Here is a 17828-nt window from a genome sequence, read left to right on the forward strand (position 1 = left end):
GTTATTGCTAAATTCTTCTCCTCTTGGTCTCATTAATATTAGAGTTTATTTCTCGTCAGAGGAAAGGAATTTATCAGACCTCTAGATAAGTAGTTTCATATTAAGGAATGGAGTTTGCTTGGTTTTTAGCAGAACATTACTACTAATTGATAATATATGTGAGTGGTTAGCATATCTGAGATACCTTATAACACTCAGGATAGACTTCTTTAAATCAAAATAACCAATTGAAATTGCCATAATGACAAACTATTGAAAAACCTTTGGTCTAGAACATTACAGAAAACCTTGTGGATATCCCTAGTTAAGATTTCTGTTCTTGGGACTTCCCTGGTGGTCCAGCAGTTAAGACCCTGCACTCCCAATTCAGGGGGCCCAGGTTTGATCCCTAGTCAGGCAACTAGATCCTGCATCCCACATGCCACAACCAAAGATCCCACATGCCGCAACTAAAAAAAAAAAAAAAAAAAAAAGATCCGCAACAAAGATCCCGTGTGCTGCAACTAAAGACCCAGTGCAGCCAAATAAATAAATAAATATTTTTTAAAAACCCAAAAGATTTCTCTTCTGGAAAGACATTAAATTTGATTGGGAGAAGAGTCAACTAGTAGAAGATTGGTCTAGAGATTTGGTCCTAACCCATCCCCCTCTTTCTTAAAATGAATCTGATTCTAACTCTTTGTTGCTGAAGTTGCTGTTGAGTTTTTCTTCAGTAAGTGGAAGGAAAACTTGGATATTTAATACCTTATCAAAGTAGTGTTGATAACCAAAACCTTTCTATTGCTTCTATCTCTGTTCAAGCAAAAGTTGTTATAAAACCAGAGAAACAATCTAACTATCCTACATATCGGTAAACTAAGATGTGACCGGTCAGCCTCTCATTCTCAGATTCCTGCCAGAATGGATTTCTGACATCCTGGAAGTTTTGTGGTGAGCAGTTCCCCAGCAATGTGTATAATCTTTCATAAAATTGTTTTTTAATCATCAAACCATATATTTTTAAAGATTGCTAAACTCTACTTTTCTAAGGTGTTCTTAGGAGACTTAAAATGATGGCTGCAGTATAAAACACTAGAGAACTGAAACAAAGAACTATTTCCTCAGGGTTCCCAAGCCAAACTAATCTTTCCCATCACTCATGCATGCCCCAAAAGTGCCAAGATGGCATTCTATCCCCAGATTAAAAGTTTCTTCTCTGGGTGATTTGGTGTGATATCTGTTATTTTACCCAAATTCAGCTTGTTATCACATTTTTGGATATTAATTCCAAGAATTTAAACAAAAAGTGTCTGTGTGAATCAGTTACTGGTGTGATGATAATCTTTTTCTCTTGTTATTCTCTGAAAATGGATTCCGATTTCTGGTAAATGGACTCTATTGGAGGATTCTGATTTAACCTCTGACACCTGTTTGGTTTAGCTAAGTAAACTAGAAAGTGAGTTACTTTTAAAACTAGCTTGTAACCCATACCTGTCTCATCAGATACTGTCTTCCATGTACAGTCTATTTCAGCTACTTAGAAGGAAGAAAAAATATGTGTTGGACTTAGAGGGACCTTTTTTGTTTTGTTTTAATAAAAAATATGTTGATCAGATGTTTAGCCAGGGAACAATGAATAATAATAATATTAATACTTCTAAGCTCTATTGAGTACTTACTGTGTGCTAGGTGTCGTGACAAACACATTTATGTTGTATCTCATTTGATCTTTACAGCAAATGCCTCTCTTTCACAGAGGAGAAAACTGAAGCGTAAAGAGATTACGGGCCTCTCTTAGGGTCAAACCACAGTGAGGGGTGGGACAGGACGAGAGCCCAGATTCAGGTTTATTCATTTGTGATGCAGCTGATTTCTACTTTGTCATACCTGTTGTAGTTGTTTTATGTTTGAAAAGTTTGTGATTATTGCAGGGATTACAAACTCAAATGACTACAGGGCCAGGCAGGTAACAGAGATGTAGATGCAATACAGCAAGGAGTGATGTTCAGGACTCACGAATGCTTTTCTGAGCCAAAGTCATTCAAGCATTCAAATGTGGATTTGTTTAAAAGAAGGGCAAAGGGTCATGAAGAACCTAGGGGTAAGGCAGGAATAAAGACGCAGACCTCCTAGAGAACGGACTTGAGGTTATGGGGAGGGGGAAGGGTGAGCTGTGACAGGGCGAGAGAGAGTCATGGACATATACACACTAACAAACGTAGTAAGGTAGATAGCTAGTTGGAAGCAGCCGCATGGCACAGGGATATTGGCTTGATGCTTTGTGACAGCCTGGAGGGGTGGGATAGGGAGGGTGGGAGGGAGGGAGATGCAAGAGGGAAGAGATATGGGAACATATGTATATGTATAACTGATTCACTTTGTTATAAAGCAGAAACTAACACACCGTTGTAAAGCAATTATACCCCAATAAAGATGTTAAAAAAAAAAAAAAAAGAAGGGCAAAGGAATCTGTGGGTCCTTCATCCCCAGAAAGTCACCCTCCTTGGTGGGGAGGGGTCGTTTATAGATTTGTCTCATACTAACCCAATAATCATTTGTATACCACTTACATAACATAGGTATGTGTGTGTGTGTGTGTGTGTGTGTGTGTGTGTGTGTGTGTATGTCTATGGGCACAGTGTGGTATGCAGGGAAGTAGTTGGGCTTTAGAGATTTTAGTCCTGGTTTGAATATAGGAACTGCTGTGTGATTTTGAACAAGTTGTTTAACTTCTCTGAACCGTGTTTCCTTAATCAGTCAAAGATAATAATTACCCAGAGGGGTTGTTGAAAGGTTTAGGAGTAACATACATGGAGTTCTCAGGATTGTGCCTGGCACATAGTGAACACACAGTAAGCAGCAGCTGTTGTTTTTATTAATATATTTGTTTTTATTGCTAGACTGTTCTTTGCAGGCAGCTGTTAAGTCACATATATCCTCATCACTTAGCACAGACTTGACATTGTACATTACCTTTGCCAATTTGGTCATGCATAACTCTTAAATTCTTTTCAGTAAGTAATTATAGCCATCAAAATACTTGAGATGAATAAGAATGAGCTATTTCCCCACAGCCTTTCTTCCTCATTATAGTGAAAGTAAGTCTCACGTAAAATTTTGCTACATGTGAAGACATTTATTAAATAAACACATAAGCATGCAACCATTCATACTCTAGGCTTGGGGAAGGCTCATCTCTATGTCTTTCAGGTACTAGAACATCACCTTCCTGGAAAGGTTCACTTGAGGCAGATAGGATAGTAATCCAAAGCAAGATCCATTTATCCTCATAATGAGCATCAGATAGCTAGAAATTTTCTGCTCCAAAGACAAGACAAAAGATCACTTAGGCTCAAGACTTGGACCATATCCCTTCAGGGTCTTCCTGGATTCTTATATTCTGTTCAGGCAAAGAAGAGTATGAGTGTAAAAATATTCAGCTAATTTACTTATCTTAAATACCATTAATTTTGTCAATGAATCTATTTCTAGAACCCATAATGCTAATTATCAAACCTCTGCACCAATCAAAACTCATTTCTGACATTCATTTATGGTAATTAGAAAGTGTCCAGTGTTACTAGAGACACCAATAGCTTAAGTGTTTGTGGTAGACCCCTCTGGCTTGTGAGCTTTGCTTCTGATTGGAATGGCTGTTTTGAGCACAAATGCAGACTCCAGAGGAGCGATTCCCAACTAGTATGATTTTGCCCCCAAGGAGACATTTGGCAATGTCTGGAGACATTTTGGTTGTTACAACTAGGGGGAGGGTGCTATTGACACCCTCTAGTGTGTAGAGTCCGGGGATGCCACTAAACTTCCAACAGTGCCCAGGACAGCTCCCCATATCAAAGAATCATCTGGCCCCAAATGTCATTAATGAGGAGGTTGAGAAACTCTGCTCTAGAGTGTAGCTTAAGCTGATTCACATTCTTTCATCATATGACCTTGTCTATGATGATGTATTTTGAAGTTAAATTACAGACTTTATAACACTCACCACATAAACTTAGCAGCAAAGACTTGAATGAATTTAGTAATTCATTGCAATACTACGTGTGGAAGGCATGAATTTAGAACCTAGTTATTTACTATCTATGGTAGACCCAATAAATAACATAGCCTATAAAAACTTTTAAAAAACGGTAGGTTCTGGTCTTGTTCACCTGGAATGTAGGGATGGACTTCCATTGCCCAAGTAGTGCTCCTGTAAATTGGCATCTTAATGGACACTCTGCTGCTGAGTTATTAGGCTTTTTAATTTACTTCAGTACAGCAAACATGCTGTGAGCCAGAGACTATGGGAAGGGTACAGCAAACAATAAAATAGTCTCTGACCTGGAGGAGCTTACAGAACTGTAGAAATCCGGCACAACATGTCTTCAAGAAAGCCACTTACAATTATAATGTCCCTACAGCCTGTGATTGTAGAGATGCCCATAGTTTATCTTGGTTTCACTTCATATGAAACCAGGAAGCTCCATTTATTGCCTTTTATATTATTTCCATGTTGTCTGAGCCATATAGTCCTCTATATGTCTTGCCAAAGTACTACCAGATAGTAGTGGTATAACTATGTATTTTATCTAAAAAAAGCAAAAATGATTAAAATTCACAGGTGTTCAAGAGAAACAGACCCTGAAAAAGCAGATGTTTTAAAGGAAGATTTAAAGAAAGAAAAAACTCAACAGTTTCACTTTTTTGTGAACATGTCATGCTCACCTCTCAAATTCTGGAACCAAGGAAATGATCAGTAGCATCACTGGCACTGTTGGGGTCTCCAGTCTCTCTTTTTGCCTTTGGGTGGATCATCAGCATGCCTTAATTGATCACACTGAATAATGTGTCAGCATTTGCTAAGGAATGCTCTTAGAACACCTGCCAACTGCCCATCTATTCATCATTTTCCCTCATTGGAGATGGCACTCAAGGCTGTGTGGGTGGCTACATAATTGCTGACATGTCTGCATGTAAGAATGTGGCCTGAAACATTCTAAACTTAGAAACTATTCAGATCAGACCTCGTGATTGTTGTTTTTGGACAGTGATAACTGTGGCATTCTCCAGGGTTTGTAAAATGAGCTTTGACATTGCCAGCCGTAGGTTCCAGCTTTAATAGTGATCTGTTCAATGAGCAACGGTGGTCCGGAGAGCATTCATTCTTCTGTTTACAACTTGAGTCCATTAATTATTATTTTTCAAATCGGGGTTTCACTTGGCTATAAGTAGATAATTTTATGGAAAGAGGTAAAAATTTGGTCACCTGGTGTTGGGGGGCAGTGGTCAGAGCAGTAATCAGGTTTAGACCAGTTGTATTTTTGGCACTATATTAGCCAAGCACTGGAGTTAGTTTCCCTTCAGCTGGTTAAGTTACATGTCTATTTGGTGAATAAACTTTGCAGAAATAGCAAAATTTGTCTCTGTGTCACTTATAAATGATTTATTATCTTTTTCATTTAACATTTTTATGTATCAATGGTATATATTTTAAAAGTCCCAGCCAAAGTCTATATTCCAGCACTGCCTACCTTTTATATTCTTCTGGGCAGAACATTAAAAAAGAAAAAAAAAGGGTTCTACAGTATATAGTATAAAGAAATTTCTCAGGAGTAAGTTGTTTTTCTAAAACCAGTTTTATATGAATTCTCAAGGCATTTGGCAAGTGTAGATTGGTGTCAAGGAAAATTATAATCCTAGACCAGAAAAACCATCAGGGCTTCAAAGAGTCACAAAGATCATACCTTGCTGTTGCAAAGCATCAGGTGATTTAGGCAATTAGCAGGTCTCTTTTTATGAAGATAAATAACTTGTGCAACTGAAGTTTTTTACTGAATGGGTACACTTTCTCTGTTGTTTTAATAGCTACCCCAAATGGTAGCATGGTTAAAAATGTATGCTAATCCTGGGTTTGGTTTAGAAGTTTCAGCTAAATGTATGTTATAGGGGTATCTTAGGTTTTTTACTTCATGTGAGGTACAATAGAATGTAATCCAGTCCCCTATCCTATTTATACAAAATAACATAGTAGCAAAGCAGCTAAGAATTAGATTCTTGCTATGCCTCTGAAGTAAAAACCCAAAGTTCTCTTTTATCTAGCTAAAGGTTCAGCACATAGATAATGAAACACTTCTTATATGCTCATCTGGCATTTAAATCATCTCTATGCCCTTTCTTTTTTCATTTTGAACCTTATTTCACTGTGTTTTGGTAAAAGAATAATTCTCTTGGATACAAATTGGATCTTTTCAACCAAAGTAAAAGTTGAGACCTGGTAAACTTTTTCTTCTTCCTTATTGCAAGGCCTTTGCCATGTTGGAGTACGCAGCAAATGCCATGACAAATAACATGGTTGAGTAGGAAGCATGTCCTATTTCTTGCCTGCTTCCAAGTCTCCCCCAGATTTAAAGTGTCTTTCTAACCAAAGGGCAGCCATGTGAAGAATAAATTAATTTCATCAGTCATTAGAGCTGTCTGTAGCTTGGCGTTAGACAGCTGTGGCTAAAGGTGAATTGGAGAGTTTTTTTTTAAAGTACATGACAGATATATTGAGGTAGGTCTGTTGTTTCCATGTGACATCACTTGAGTCCCATTCAAATTGGGAGCCTGACAGTACCTGATTGTGTCCAGGATTTAAGAAGTAGTTTAGTATGGCTCCAAGTTGTGCTGGATTTTTAGGCAGACTGACTTTGAGGTTCACCAATTCAACCAGCATTATGGGACACCCACTGTGTACTGAGTACTGGAAAATTGAGGGCATGTTGGGTGTAACTTCATAAACATTTTATTCACATCACCAAATTTTCTAGCATTTTCATTGAGGTACAAAGGAAAATCAAACAATGTCTCGCTCCCTGATTAACAAGCCTCAGAGAATTTCTAGAGCACAAGTCATATCAGGCAAAGTTGTGTGTCTGTGCATGTGTGTTTTAATAGAATTGCTAAAGAAGTAAAAAAGGGAATCCAATACATGTAACTTACATAGCTTGTAGTAATATATTGAAACAGGGTCTCATGACATTTTACTTGAAACTGGATTAAACTTGGCTACAGAATGAGCAGTGTCCCATTGAGTGACACACAGAGAGGGCCAGGGAGCACTGCAGAGTTATCAGCTCTCCTGCATCGCCTTAGGAGGCGGTAGTTGGTAGTGTGCCTCAAGTACCAGGAGAAAGGTTTTCCTTTTTCAATGTCATTGTTAGTCTAACAGAAAAAGTAGAATTTACCAGCTGTTACTAAACTGAAATAAGCTTTCAACTATAGGAAATAGTAACCAGGAGTGTTGTTTTACAGGTGAGAAAACTGAGCCTGAGAGAGGTAAAGTAACTAGCCAGAGGTTGTACAGCTAGTAAGTAAGCATTACCAGCATTCAGATTTAGATCTAATAGACTCCAAAGTCACGTGATCATTCCATCATCTAGAATGTCATTAAGCCCCAGTTGCAATTTGATATAACCATTAATATATCAAAATTGTTTCTTAAAGTACATTTATTTGTGTTAATTTATCTACCCTTTATGAATTATGCTTTCATAGTACTTTTAACTTCTCTTATTATTATTAATATATATATTTTTTTTTGCGGTACGCGGGCCTCTCACTGTTGTGGCCTCTCCCGTTGTGGAGCACAGGCTCCGGACGCGCAGGCTCAGTGGCCATGGCTCAGGGGCCTAGCCGCTCCGCGGCATGTGGGATCTTCCTGGACCGGGGCACAAACCCGTGTCCCCTGCATTGGCAGGCGGACTCTCAACCACTCCGCCACCAGGGAAGCCCCTCTTATTATTTTTAACAGCTTTATTAAGATATAATTTACATGCATACAATTCGCCCGTTTAAAGTGGACAACTTAATGATTTTTAGCATATTCACGGGTTATGCAACCATCACCACAATCTATTTAGAACATTTTCATCCTCCCTAAAAGAAACTCCACACCCATTAGCAGTCACTTTCCATTTCCTCCTGTCTACCACCCACCCCAGCCCTAAGTAATCACCACATGCTTACTATGTTTATAGATTTGCCCATTCTGGACATTTCATATAAATGGAATAATACAGCATGAATAATACAAGACAGTCACAAAAAAGACTTTTTGTGACTAGCTTCTTTAACTTAGCATATTTTTAAGGTTTATCCATGTAGTGGCATGTGTAAGTACTCCATTTCTTTTATGGCTGAAGAATATTCCACGTTTAATTTATCCATTCATCAGTTGATGAACATTTGAACATTTGTTGTTTCTACTTTCGGGCTATTATAAATAATGCTTCTGTAAACATTTTTGAACAAGTTTTTTAGTGGATATATATTTTCATTTCTCTCGGGCTTAAACCTAGAAGTGGAATTTCTGGGTCATATGTTAATGTTTAACTTTTTGAGGAACTGCCAGATTGTTTTCCGGAGTCACATACCATATTTCCACTGGCAAGGTATGAGTTTTCCCATTTCTCCACATCCTTGCCAACACTTGGTATTGTTCATCTTTTTACTTCTGTAATTTAATTTTCATAATCCTATGAATTAGTCAAAGAAAAACATTCTTACTGGTATTGTATAGATAAAAGCTGCAAATCAACAAACATTAAATGAGAAACTCAGTATGTGTACAAATAGAGGGGAAGAAATGGATGGATAGATGGGGAAGGAGCATGGATAGTTCAAAATAAATCATACAGAAGTAATTTAAAAGTTTTTGCATCTGACACATCTATGATGGTTGTTAGAGATCATATTTCCCACCCTTACATTTTAAAGGTGATGAAACCATAGGCCCTGAAAAGGGAAGTACATTGAACACTGACCTAAAGTTGTTTAGTAGGGAAGCCAGGACTAGAATCTCTGTCTTCTTGGCTCCCAGGCCATTGCCTGTTCCAGCACAGCCTATTGCATTCTGTCCTGGGGGATATATAAACTCATCCATATCATAGGAACTCCATTTTCCTAACTCATTCATCCATGCTGACCTTTTGTTAAAATAAACCTATCTTAATTCGTTTGAGGTATTGGAACATCAGCAAAGCTGAAACCTCCCATTGGGAAACTTTTGATAGAATTTGTTCCACATATTGCCTATGATGAAACTGATGTGCAGGCAGAAAATTAATGCAGGCAAGGTTACTTGGTGACGTTTCTTGGGTCAGATGGCTTGGGTGTGAATTCTGGCTGTCACTTGCTAACTGCGTGACCCTTTCTGTAATTCTGTTTCCTTATGTTTTAAATGGGGGCAGTACTAGTATCTACCTCATAGAATTGTTTTGAGAGTGAAATGAGAGAATCCCTGTAAGGACGTTAGCACAGTGCCTGGCTCCTAGAAAGCCCTAAGACAATGTTAACAATTATTGTTATATACCATCAACTTGCTTAGACCATGGAAAACATTGTACTCTATGATTTATAGACAATAAATCAATCATTCCTTTTAAAAAAGTAGCTTCACTAAAGGAGCAGGCCTAGGAAATAGCTGTTTTCTAGTCTTCATAATTTTGAGTTATATAGAACATAATTAAATTCCCTTTGTTAAGAGAAAAAAACTTACTATGTTAACTTCCCATCCTTTACAAATTATGAACTAATTTCCTTTATACTGTAACTTTGGGCAGAAACCAACCTGGAAATTTCAACCTATGTTAAAAGCCCCAACAATGGGAAAACTTAACTAAAGCACATATATCTGTTATTGCTACAATATATTACTAGTGTTTTTCCTCAGTGTTATTGTTTGATTATCAATATAAAAATCCACCGGATTACTTTGTGGCGCCAACTGTATACGTTTGTGTATCAGTGAGAAGAAAGGGCACCCAATGGGGAATCAGGAGACAGCATTAAAATCCCTGTCCTTCCCTGCCCTTGTTCATTACCACAGGCAGTGTGCTCATCATTTGAGCATTAAGCTCATCAGAGCTCTAAGCTTCTGTTTCCTCATCTGGAAGTGGGAGCCGAGGTGATGAGCGATTTTTATCTCAGAGGGTATCATGAGGACCAAGTGATAACCTGAGTATAACAGCACTAGCCCAGGGCCTGGCCCACAGTCAGGGCTCAGTAAATGGCAGCTAAACAGCAATGTAGTGGGGTTCTGTATGCCATACATGAGATTGGGAGCCAGATTCGATGGTCAGTTTAGGTGAAGAAATTGGACATGTCTGTGTTCACATAGTATGATTCATGTCTACTTTGCTGTTGCTGCTGCTGCTTTCCTGTAACCAATTTTAGAGCCTATCTTGGCAGCTGGAAGTATTTGGGATTAATTTCACACTCACTTTATGAGTTGAGCGTTTTCCTGCAAGCAGCTCCCTGGGCCTCTGCCTCATTACTTTGGCATCAATTGATATGGCAGTTGGATAGAGATGTCCTTTGGGGTCTCCATTTTATTTGGAATCCTTCAATTTGAAAAAGCAAAACAAAGGCCATCAACACATTGTGCTTGAAATTGTTAGCATTTATTTTTTCCTAAACCTCTCCCTTTCTGTAGTTCTGTTGAACGCCAGGGAACACACATCTTGTACAGCCAGTGATGAGCACTGAAAAATCACTGTCCCTCAAATGTAAGCCCTAGCAGCTGGTTGGCTTCATTTCTCAGTTCCAGGTGAGCTGCGAGATCCTCTAGGCCCTGGTCAGACAGATCTAAATCTTGATGGGTCTAGTTTTTCCATCCCTTTTTACTATGTTAATTCTGCTAAATTCATTTGGCTCTTGTGGAGAACAAAGTAAACTTGGCTATTACGTGTAAAACTAAATTGAGAACATGGAGATCTGTTTAGTATTTCACGCTGGCCAGTAGGTCAGGAAGATTTTCCTTGGGGGTAATTTACATAAGGAATTGTTTATCCCATTTCTTTCCAATTTCTGTGACCATTTGGGGATAGCAGACTCTTTCCACAATGGCACAGAAATATATCCAGCGAGACTGAAACTTAGAGAAACGATGCTTCTCCAGGATTGATGTATTTTGGGTCTTGCTCAGGAAAGATCCTGTGGCTTGGGCTGCTGTCTCACTGAGAAGTCATTCTTCCACCACAGCTGTGTTTAGCAAGTTGGGTGGGTCCACGAACTGACATGCTGTTACACTTAGTAAGAATTTTCCCTTGATAGTGAGGAACGTGCATAAAAGCCTCACTTAAGTCCCAGCAAATGCTCTAAATGTTTGCTGTGATCCGATGGCTACTTAGAGCACAGCCTCCATCAGATAACACCCATACTCAGAATACCCTGTGGCTCTCCAGTAACCTGCACACTCTTCACCTTGACATTTTGGTTCCTGTACAGCAGTTGCCCAGATGACCTTTTTTGTCTCATCAAATGCTCTTCCCAAACTGGAGTATTTGCTCCTTCCTGAACAAGCAGCCTCTACATTTGTGCTTTAATGCACTTGCTCAGGTTGTTTCCTTCACTTTTAAAGCCCCCTTACCCAATATCTATTCTTGAGGACAAATTTCAGATACCTCTTCTCAGTGGCATGCTGGTAGATATTTACCAACTGGCTATTCGTGAGGAGCAGGGTGGGTGGGAAACCTAACTTTATAACAGTTGTTGATTTGCATGTTGTAAATACTTCCACCGTGGCTGATTTCAGGCTTATAGCATGAGGTCACTGAATGTGGAGTTGGGAAGAAATGGGCAGTAGCTCACCATTGCAGAGTGTTGCCAACATACAGATGCAACAGGCATAAATAACCTCAAGGGCCTAGATAACAGTAAAATAATTAGGAAGTAATGCGTATTGAGTATTTATTACTTTTGTTTTCATGTAACTTATTTTTAAGTTTACATAATTTAATTTTTAGCAATGGCCGTGTTTAACAACTGGCTCACAAAATTCCTGAAAACTGAATAATCAGTCCTTTCTCCTGAGCTGGTAGGAGCTGGCTGAGCCTGGTCCAGTGGCCACTGCTGCTTCTTCCACCTTTTCCTTCCCAAGGCCCTCTATATTCACTAGTAGTTAGGCCCTTCTCCAAACCTATAAGGTGCTTCAGGTCTCATGCAGACTTCAGAGTGAGAGACTCCAAGTCGAATCCTGCTTTCTCGTTCCCTAGATGATGGTCAAACTGGCTACTTAATTTGCAGTTCCCAGTGCAAAATGAAAATGCAGGGCCCTTGTTAAAAGGTAGAAGAAAGTGCTATTGAAACAGCTACTAAAATATAAAGTTTTTTCCTTTCTTCAGTGGTCTCTCTTTCGCACCTTCTGGTGGTGCTTTTATTTCCTATTTAATGTTATTTCAAGTAAGGAAAAATTAAAATTTTAAATTGTTAGCATGAATTCTAAGATTAATCTTTATATTGTGCAATGCCAGTTTTAAATGCAAATGTAAGAGCACTTAACTCTCTGAGTTAATGAGCATATCTTCTCTGATCATGTGCATGGTCCATTATCCTATAGACTTCACTTACAAAGCACAAATTCAAAAATAAAGTTATTAAGACTTTCAAGACAGAGACAACAGGGCCTTAAACCAAGCATGGAGCACTTCTAAGCACAGACACAGTTGGCACACTCTATGTACAGTACTGGGCACATTCCTTACATCTGCTGAGCCTCAGAGGCCTCATCTATAAAACAGAGATCTTGCCAACTAAGTCTCAGCGGAGGCGTGAGGATTGAACGCACTGATACCTGTATGGCACAGAGCAGATTGCTTGGCATACAGTTCATGCTCAATTAATTGGAGGGCTTATTATTAACATAATGATCATAATGTTAGTGGTATTCTCCTCCTTAATAGTCTATAGGGTCTTCCCTATATTGTCAGTGTTTGCCTCCTTGACCTATTTTCCTTTCTCCATTATAAAGTCTTTGAAGATGGAGGTTATCTCTGTTGCCATTGAATTCCCTGTAGTGCTTCCTGCAAATTCTTGCACATCCCTGGCACTCAGGAGGCATTTATCACCTTGATCTTTGTATGATTTGGGCTTATTGACAATAAGCATCTGTGTCATAATATGATGGCCCCCCACAGTGAGGCTTAATTGATAACATTCACAGGAAGAAGATGAAATTAAACTTAGATTTTTAACAGGAGTCAGTTGTAATCATGGTGAGGGTTGGGGAAGCAGATAATTCCAGGTGTTTTGGTTTAAGGAAAGTGACTTCTCCATGTCCTCGAGGGAACTTCTTGAAGTAATGGGGAAGGGATGAGTTCCAAGCCTCATTTGAGTAAAAGAGGCCCCAGGGATATTAACTCTGGCCCATAGTAATCTGCCCCTTAGCTAGCTTCTTTCACACTTACTTTCTGTGCTGCACAATAAGGACATTATTACAGTAATGCTTCTTTCCACTAATTGGTTGTGTATGTATGTTTCCTGTCCAACAAATTATAAGATCCTCATGGGCTACAGGGTATCACGTACCTTTGAATGCAAATGAAAAGTAGCACAGTAGTAGGCACTCAGTAAGCAGTGTGCTTTGTTAATGCTTACCTTGGTCCCAACGCCCAGGGCTCCCTCTAGAGCTGAATGTGAATTGTGATTGCCTTTCATAACTCCTGCAAGTGGCAAGGAATCCTGGTTTGCCCAGGATTGTCAGGCAAGGGCCTTCAGGTGCTTTGTCTTTCTCTAACCTACATCTCTTTTCCAGTGTCTCCCAGATACTCTGAGGACTGTCCCCTTATAGCCCTTCTCGTACGTGGAATTTGGGAGACCACACAGCTGCAGACTATACTTGTTTGACTGATGATTTTTTAATAGGCCCTTTGGGCCAGTGTCAGTAAGCCGTGAAATATCACCAAATGGATCATCTGCACTAGACTTCTGAAACTCATCTGAGCTCTAGTCCCTCAAGCTGATGGGGACTTGTAGAAAGGAGCTTACATTGCCCCGGCTTTTGCTACTCCAGTTCTGGGGGCTGTCATGTGCCTTGAGCCTCTGGGCTAATCAGTTCATTACTTTTAATGAGCACAAAATTCACCAAGACATTAAAATAAAATAAAACACCAATGGGCTGTCTTCAGTGTTCTATCCAATTGTTAACTTTAGTTCTTTTTTCCACAGGATTATTCAAGAGGATGAAAAAAAAAAAAAGCCAATTCTACTCACTCCTGCCAGTTTTATCCTAAGTAGATTTGGCATTGTAAAGCTAACGCACCCTGAACATTTTTTTCTTTCAGGTCCCTGTGGGCTGGTGCCTGACATTTGTGTTAAAAATGACATTGCTTGATTGGTCAAATGTTTGAACATTATCTACCTTTTAAATATAGTAAAGAAACATTGGATATTCCAATACCATGTAAAAAGTAATAGAGGAAGACAGTTATTTTCTGAAAAGGGTATTATGAAGTTATTATTTGAAATTCCAAGGTAAATGCAGTTACTTTGATAAGAATTTTTTAAATTGATCAAGAATTTTTTAGATTGATCAATCTCTGTGACTAGTAATAATGACCGTAATAACTGTATTAGAGGTTACTTATATTATCATATATTGTAGAAGGTGAATCGATGGTGAAGCAGACACTGAACAATGTCCCCATTAAGCTGATTTCGTGGATATTTTCATCTCTTGGCCATATGGATTTGGAATTACTTAGGGTATTTTTTTAAAAGAAGGAAGCGAACAGATGAATGATAACTCTTTTATTACTCAACATAGCTTGTGTTTGTGGAAGACAAAGTTCATGAAGTTGTTTTAAAGAAAAACAAGAGTGTGCCAAATGTAATTTGTTGAGGGCTCGAGAATTGTGAAATTATCCCTAACTGAAGTTTGTAATTTCTGCAGGTAATCTCTCTAGCAGATGCAGTAGAGGAAAACCAAGACAATCTGTTCCAGTCATTCACCAGGCTGAAAAGTGCCACCCATTTGGTGATTCTGCTGATCGGGCTGTGGCAGAAGCTTAGCGCCGACCAGATTGCTATCCTGGAAGCGGCATTTCTGCCACTGCAGCAGGACACTCAAGAATTGGTAAGGACCCACAAACCTGCAGTGGTAACAGCCAGCGTTATTGAAAAAGGTGGTGGTTTTAGGAAAATATCACATGGCTATCATGTTTTCTAAGGTATCAAATGAAAGCTTGGTTTTGTTTTGTCTTTTTACCCAAATCCTGTTTTCCTTTTCTTCAAACCATAATAAAAATGTCAAGTAAAGGCCTTTTTTTTTTTCTAGAGCTATTTAAAAAATAGGTATATAGTCCATTTTTATGTGGTATCCAGTCTATTTTTTATATACTCTTCAATCACTTAGAAGCCAGGGAAACAGTCATTTGACCGCCGGGGTGATGGCAGTAAACCTTCAGATTATCTAATCCTTTCCTTTTCCATGAGAGAAAACAATTCAGCCATTTTAATTTGCTCAACGTTCTTAAATTTAAGTGTCACTTCAAGGGTTAGAGAGAACTGAGGTGGCCTCGCTAAATGACAGGGATATTTTTTTACATTTATGTAATTCTTTATATGTAGTTTATAAACTCTTTTACTCTTGATCCTTTGAATAGGCAGTTTAGAACAAAAAGGGAAAAAATGGGGGCATGCATTTGGAGTTTTTGGTGAAGGATGATATAAATAAACATCTTAGATGCTTTGAATCATTGAGGTATGTGACTACCAGGTGCCGTTAACGCATGCTTTTATTTACAAAGAAATATATACTTCTTTGAAATCAGAGACGCTTGAACTTATTTTTTTGTATTGGAGGAAACCGTTTCAACAAAAAAGTCATTTCAGATCCATTTTTAAACACAGATGTGAAAACATGGTACTAAAGATAATAGTACTAAAACTGAAATTTTGGGGTGTTAACTAGGTACCATGTTTTCTTTTAAGTGTTTCACAAGGATTATCTCATTTAATCTTAAACAAGGACCTATAATATAGTTAAGGTATTGTTTTCATCCCTGTTTTACATATGGGAAAATTTAGGCTTTGAGAGTTAAGTACCTTTCTGAAATTAGTGAGTGGTAGAGCCAGAATTTGGACCAAAGTCTGTCTGCGTCCAAAGACATGTTTTTAACCTGTATACGGTATTTTACCAACAAAGTCATGAACACGATTTTGAAAATCACAAGCTTTGTCAGTTGAATCTAATTTTCTACAGTTGGGTCAAAGGGTTGTCAGAATAAAAAAAAAATCAAGCTATATTTTATATCCTTAACAAAACAGTAAAATAAATTAGAAAAAATTTAGAGTACACATTATTTTTAGATTGATAAAATTACAGCTAAAATCGACCTTTGAGAAGCTGGAAATGTACACTGTAATAATAGAAATTAAAGAATAGAATGGTTAAAATTATATATATATATTTTTTGAATTTTATTTTATTTATTTTTTTATACAGCAGGTTCTTATTAGTCATCAGTTTTATACGCATGAGTGTATACATGTCAATCCCAAACTCCCAATGCATCACACCACCACCTTCACCCCCCACCGCTTTCCCCGCTTGGTGTCCATACGTTTGTTCTCTACATCTGTGTCTCAACTTCTGCCCTGCAAACCGGTTCATCTGTACCATTTTTCTAGCTTCCACGTATATGCATTAATATATGATATTTGTTTTTCTCTTTCTGACTTACTTCACTCTGTATGACAGTCTCTAGATCCATCCACGTCTCTACAAATGACCCAATTTTGTTCCATTCTGTGGCTGAGTAATGTTCCATTGTATATATGTACCACATCTTCTTTATCCATTCGTCTGTCGATGGACACTTAGGTTGCTTCCATGACCTGGCTATTGTAAATAGTGCTGCAATGAACATTGGGGTGCATGTGTCTTTTTGAATTATGGTTTTCTCAGGGTATATGTCCAGTAGTGGGATTGCTGGATCATATGGTAATTCTATTTTTAGTTTTTTAAGGAACCTCCATACTGTTCTCCATAGTGGCTGTATCAATTTACATTCCCACCAACAGTGCAAGAGGGTTCCCTTTTCTCCACACCCTCTCCAGCATTTGTTGTTTGTAGATTTTCTGATGATGCCCATTCTAACTGGTGTGAGGTGATACCTCACTGTAGTTTTGGTTTGCATTTCTCTAATAATTAGTGATGTTGAGCAGCTTTTCATGTGCTTCTTGGCCATCTGTATAAGATTATATTAATAAGAATATTAACTATCACTATCACTATGAACTCAGATTTAGTAGTCAAAAAGACTTGGGTGGCTTGAGGTGCTGGTTCCAGCAAAGTCCTTCTGGTCAAGTTTCTTAGCTGATCTAAATCTCTGCTTCTGTAGCTCTAAAATGGAAACAATTATGTTAGCTGTCCAGTAAATTGTAATAAGAATTAAATGAGATAATTGGGTAGAGTGCTAATCATCATTAGTAGTGGTTTGTCTACTTTATATGTATTATTTATAGTCCTCACTAAAGCCGTGCAAGGTAGATATTACTACCTTTTCATGGTGATTTGTCTCCTCGACTACACTTGAGGGCAGGAATTATATCTTACTCATCTTTATATTCTCAGTGCCTGGCACAATGCCTGACCATAGCGCAGTTGACATTTGTTGGGGTGAATGAATGGAGATAAGGGTGGAAGCTAACAAGAGGTGATTTGGCAGAACAGATGCAGTGGATCGAGTCTGGAGCATGAGGAAGCAGGGCAGGGCCAGCTGTATAATTTACGAGGTTGAGTGCAAAATGAAAATGCAGATCCCTTGTTCAAAAAAGTAGGAAAATATGCTAAAGTGCTGTTAAAACAGGTACTAACCACATAGCTTTTTAGTTTCTGTAGTCACTCTCTCATCGTGGTATTTTTGTTTGCTATTTATTTATGTAGTTCTAAATAAAGAAAAATTTAAAGAATTGCCGCAATTATACAATATATACAATACATATACAATATATGCAACTTGTATTTTGTAGCTCATATGCATTTTGTTCTTATGGAACTGCAGAATTGCTGCACAAAACTTAACTGTCTT

The 17828-nt window shown here is 38.3% G+C and overlaps 1 protein-coding gene across 6 annotated transcripts in view; it reads left to right on the forward strand.

Annotated features, from left to right (window-relative positions):
• BBS9 (Bardet-Biedl syndrome 9) overlaps positions 1–17828 on the forward strand; it is a 614322-nt gene that overhangs the window by 346449 nt on the left and 250045 nt on the right. For all 6 annotated transcript variants that reach the window (XR_013829928.1, XR_013829929.1, XR_013829930.1 and 3 more), the window contains one exon: positions 14687–14869. Coding sequence is in view for 1 of the 6 variants with exons in the window: in XM_079932453.1 (XP_079788579.1) it covers positions 14687–14869 (183 nt within the window). In the remaining 5 variants the exon portion in view is untranslated. The remainder of the gene's footprint in view (positions 1–14686; positions 14870–17828) is intronic.

Source organism: Stenella coeruleoalba, assembly GCF_951394435.1.
Source record: "Stenella coeruleoalba genome assembly, chromosome: 9".
Classification (NCBI taxonomy): domain Eukaryota; kingdom Metazoa; phylum Chordata; class Mammalia; order Artiodactyla; family Delphinidae; genus Stenella; species Stenella coeruleoalba.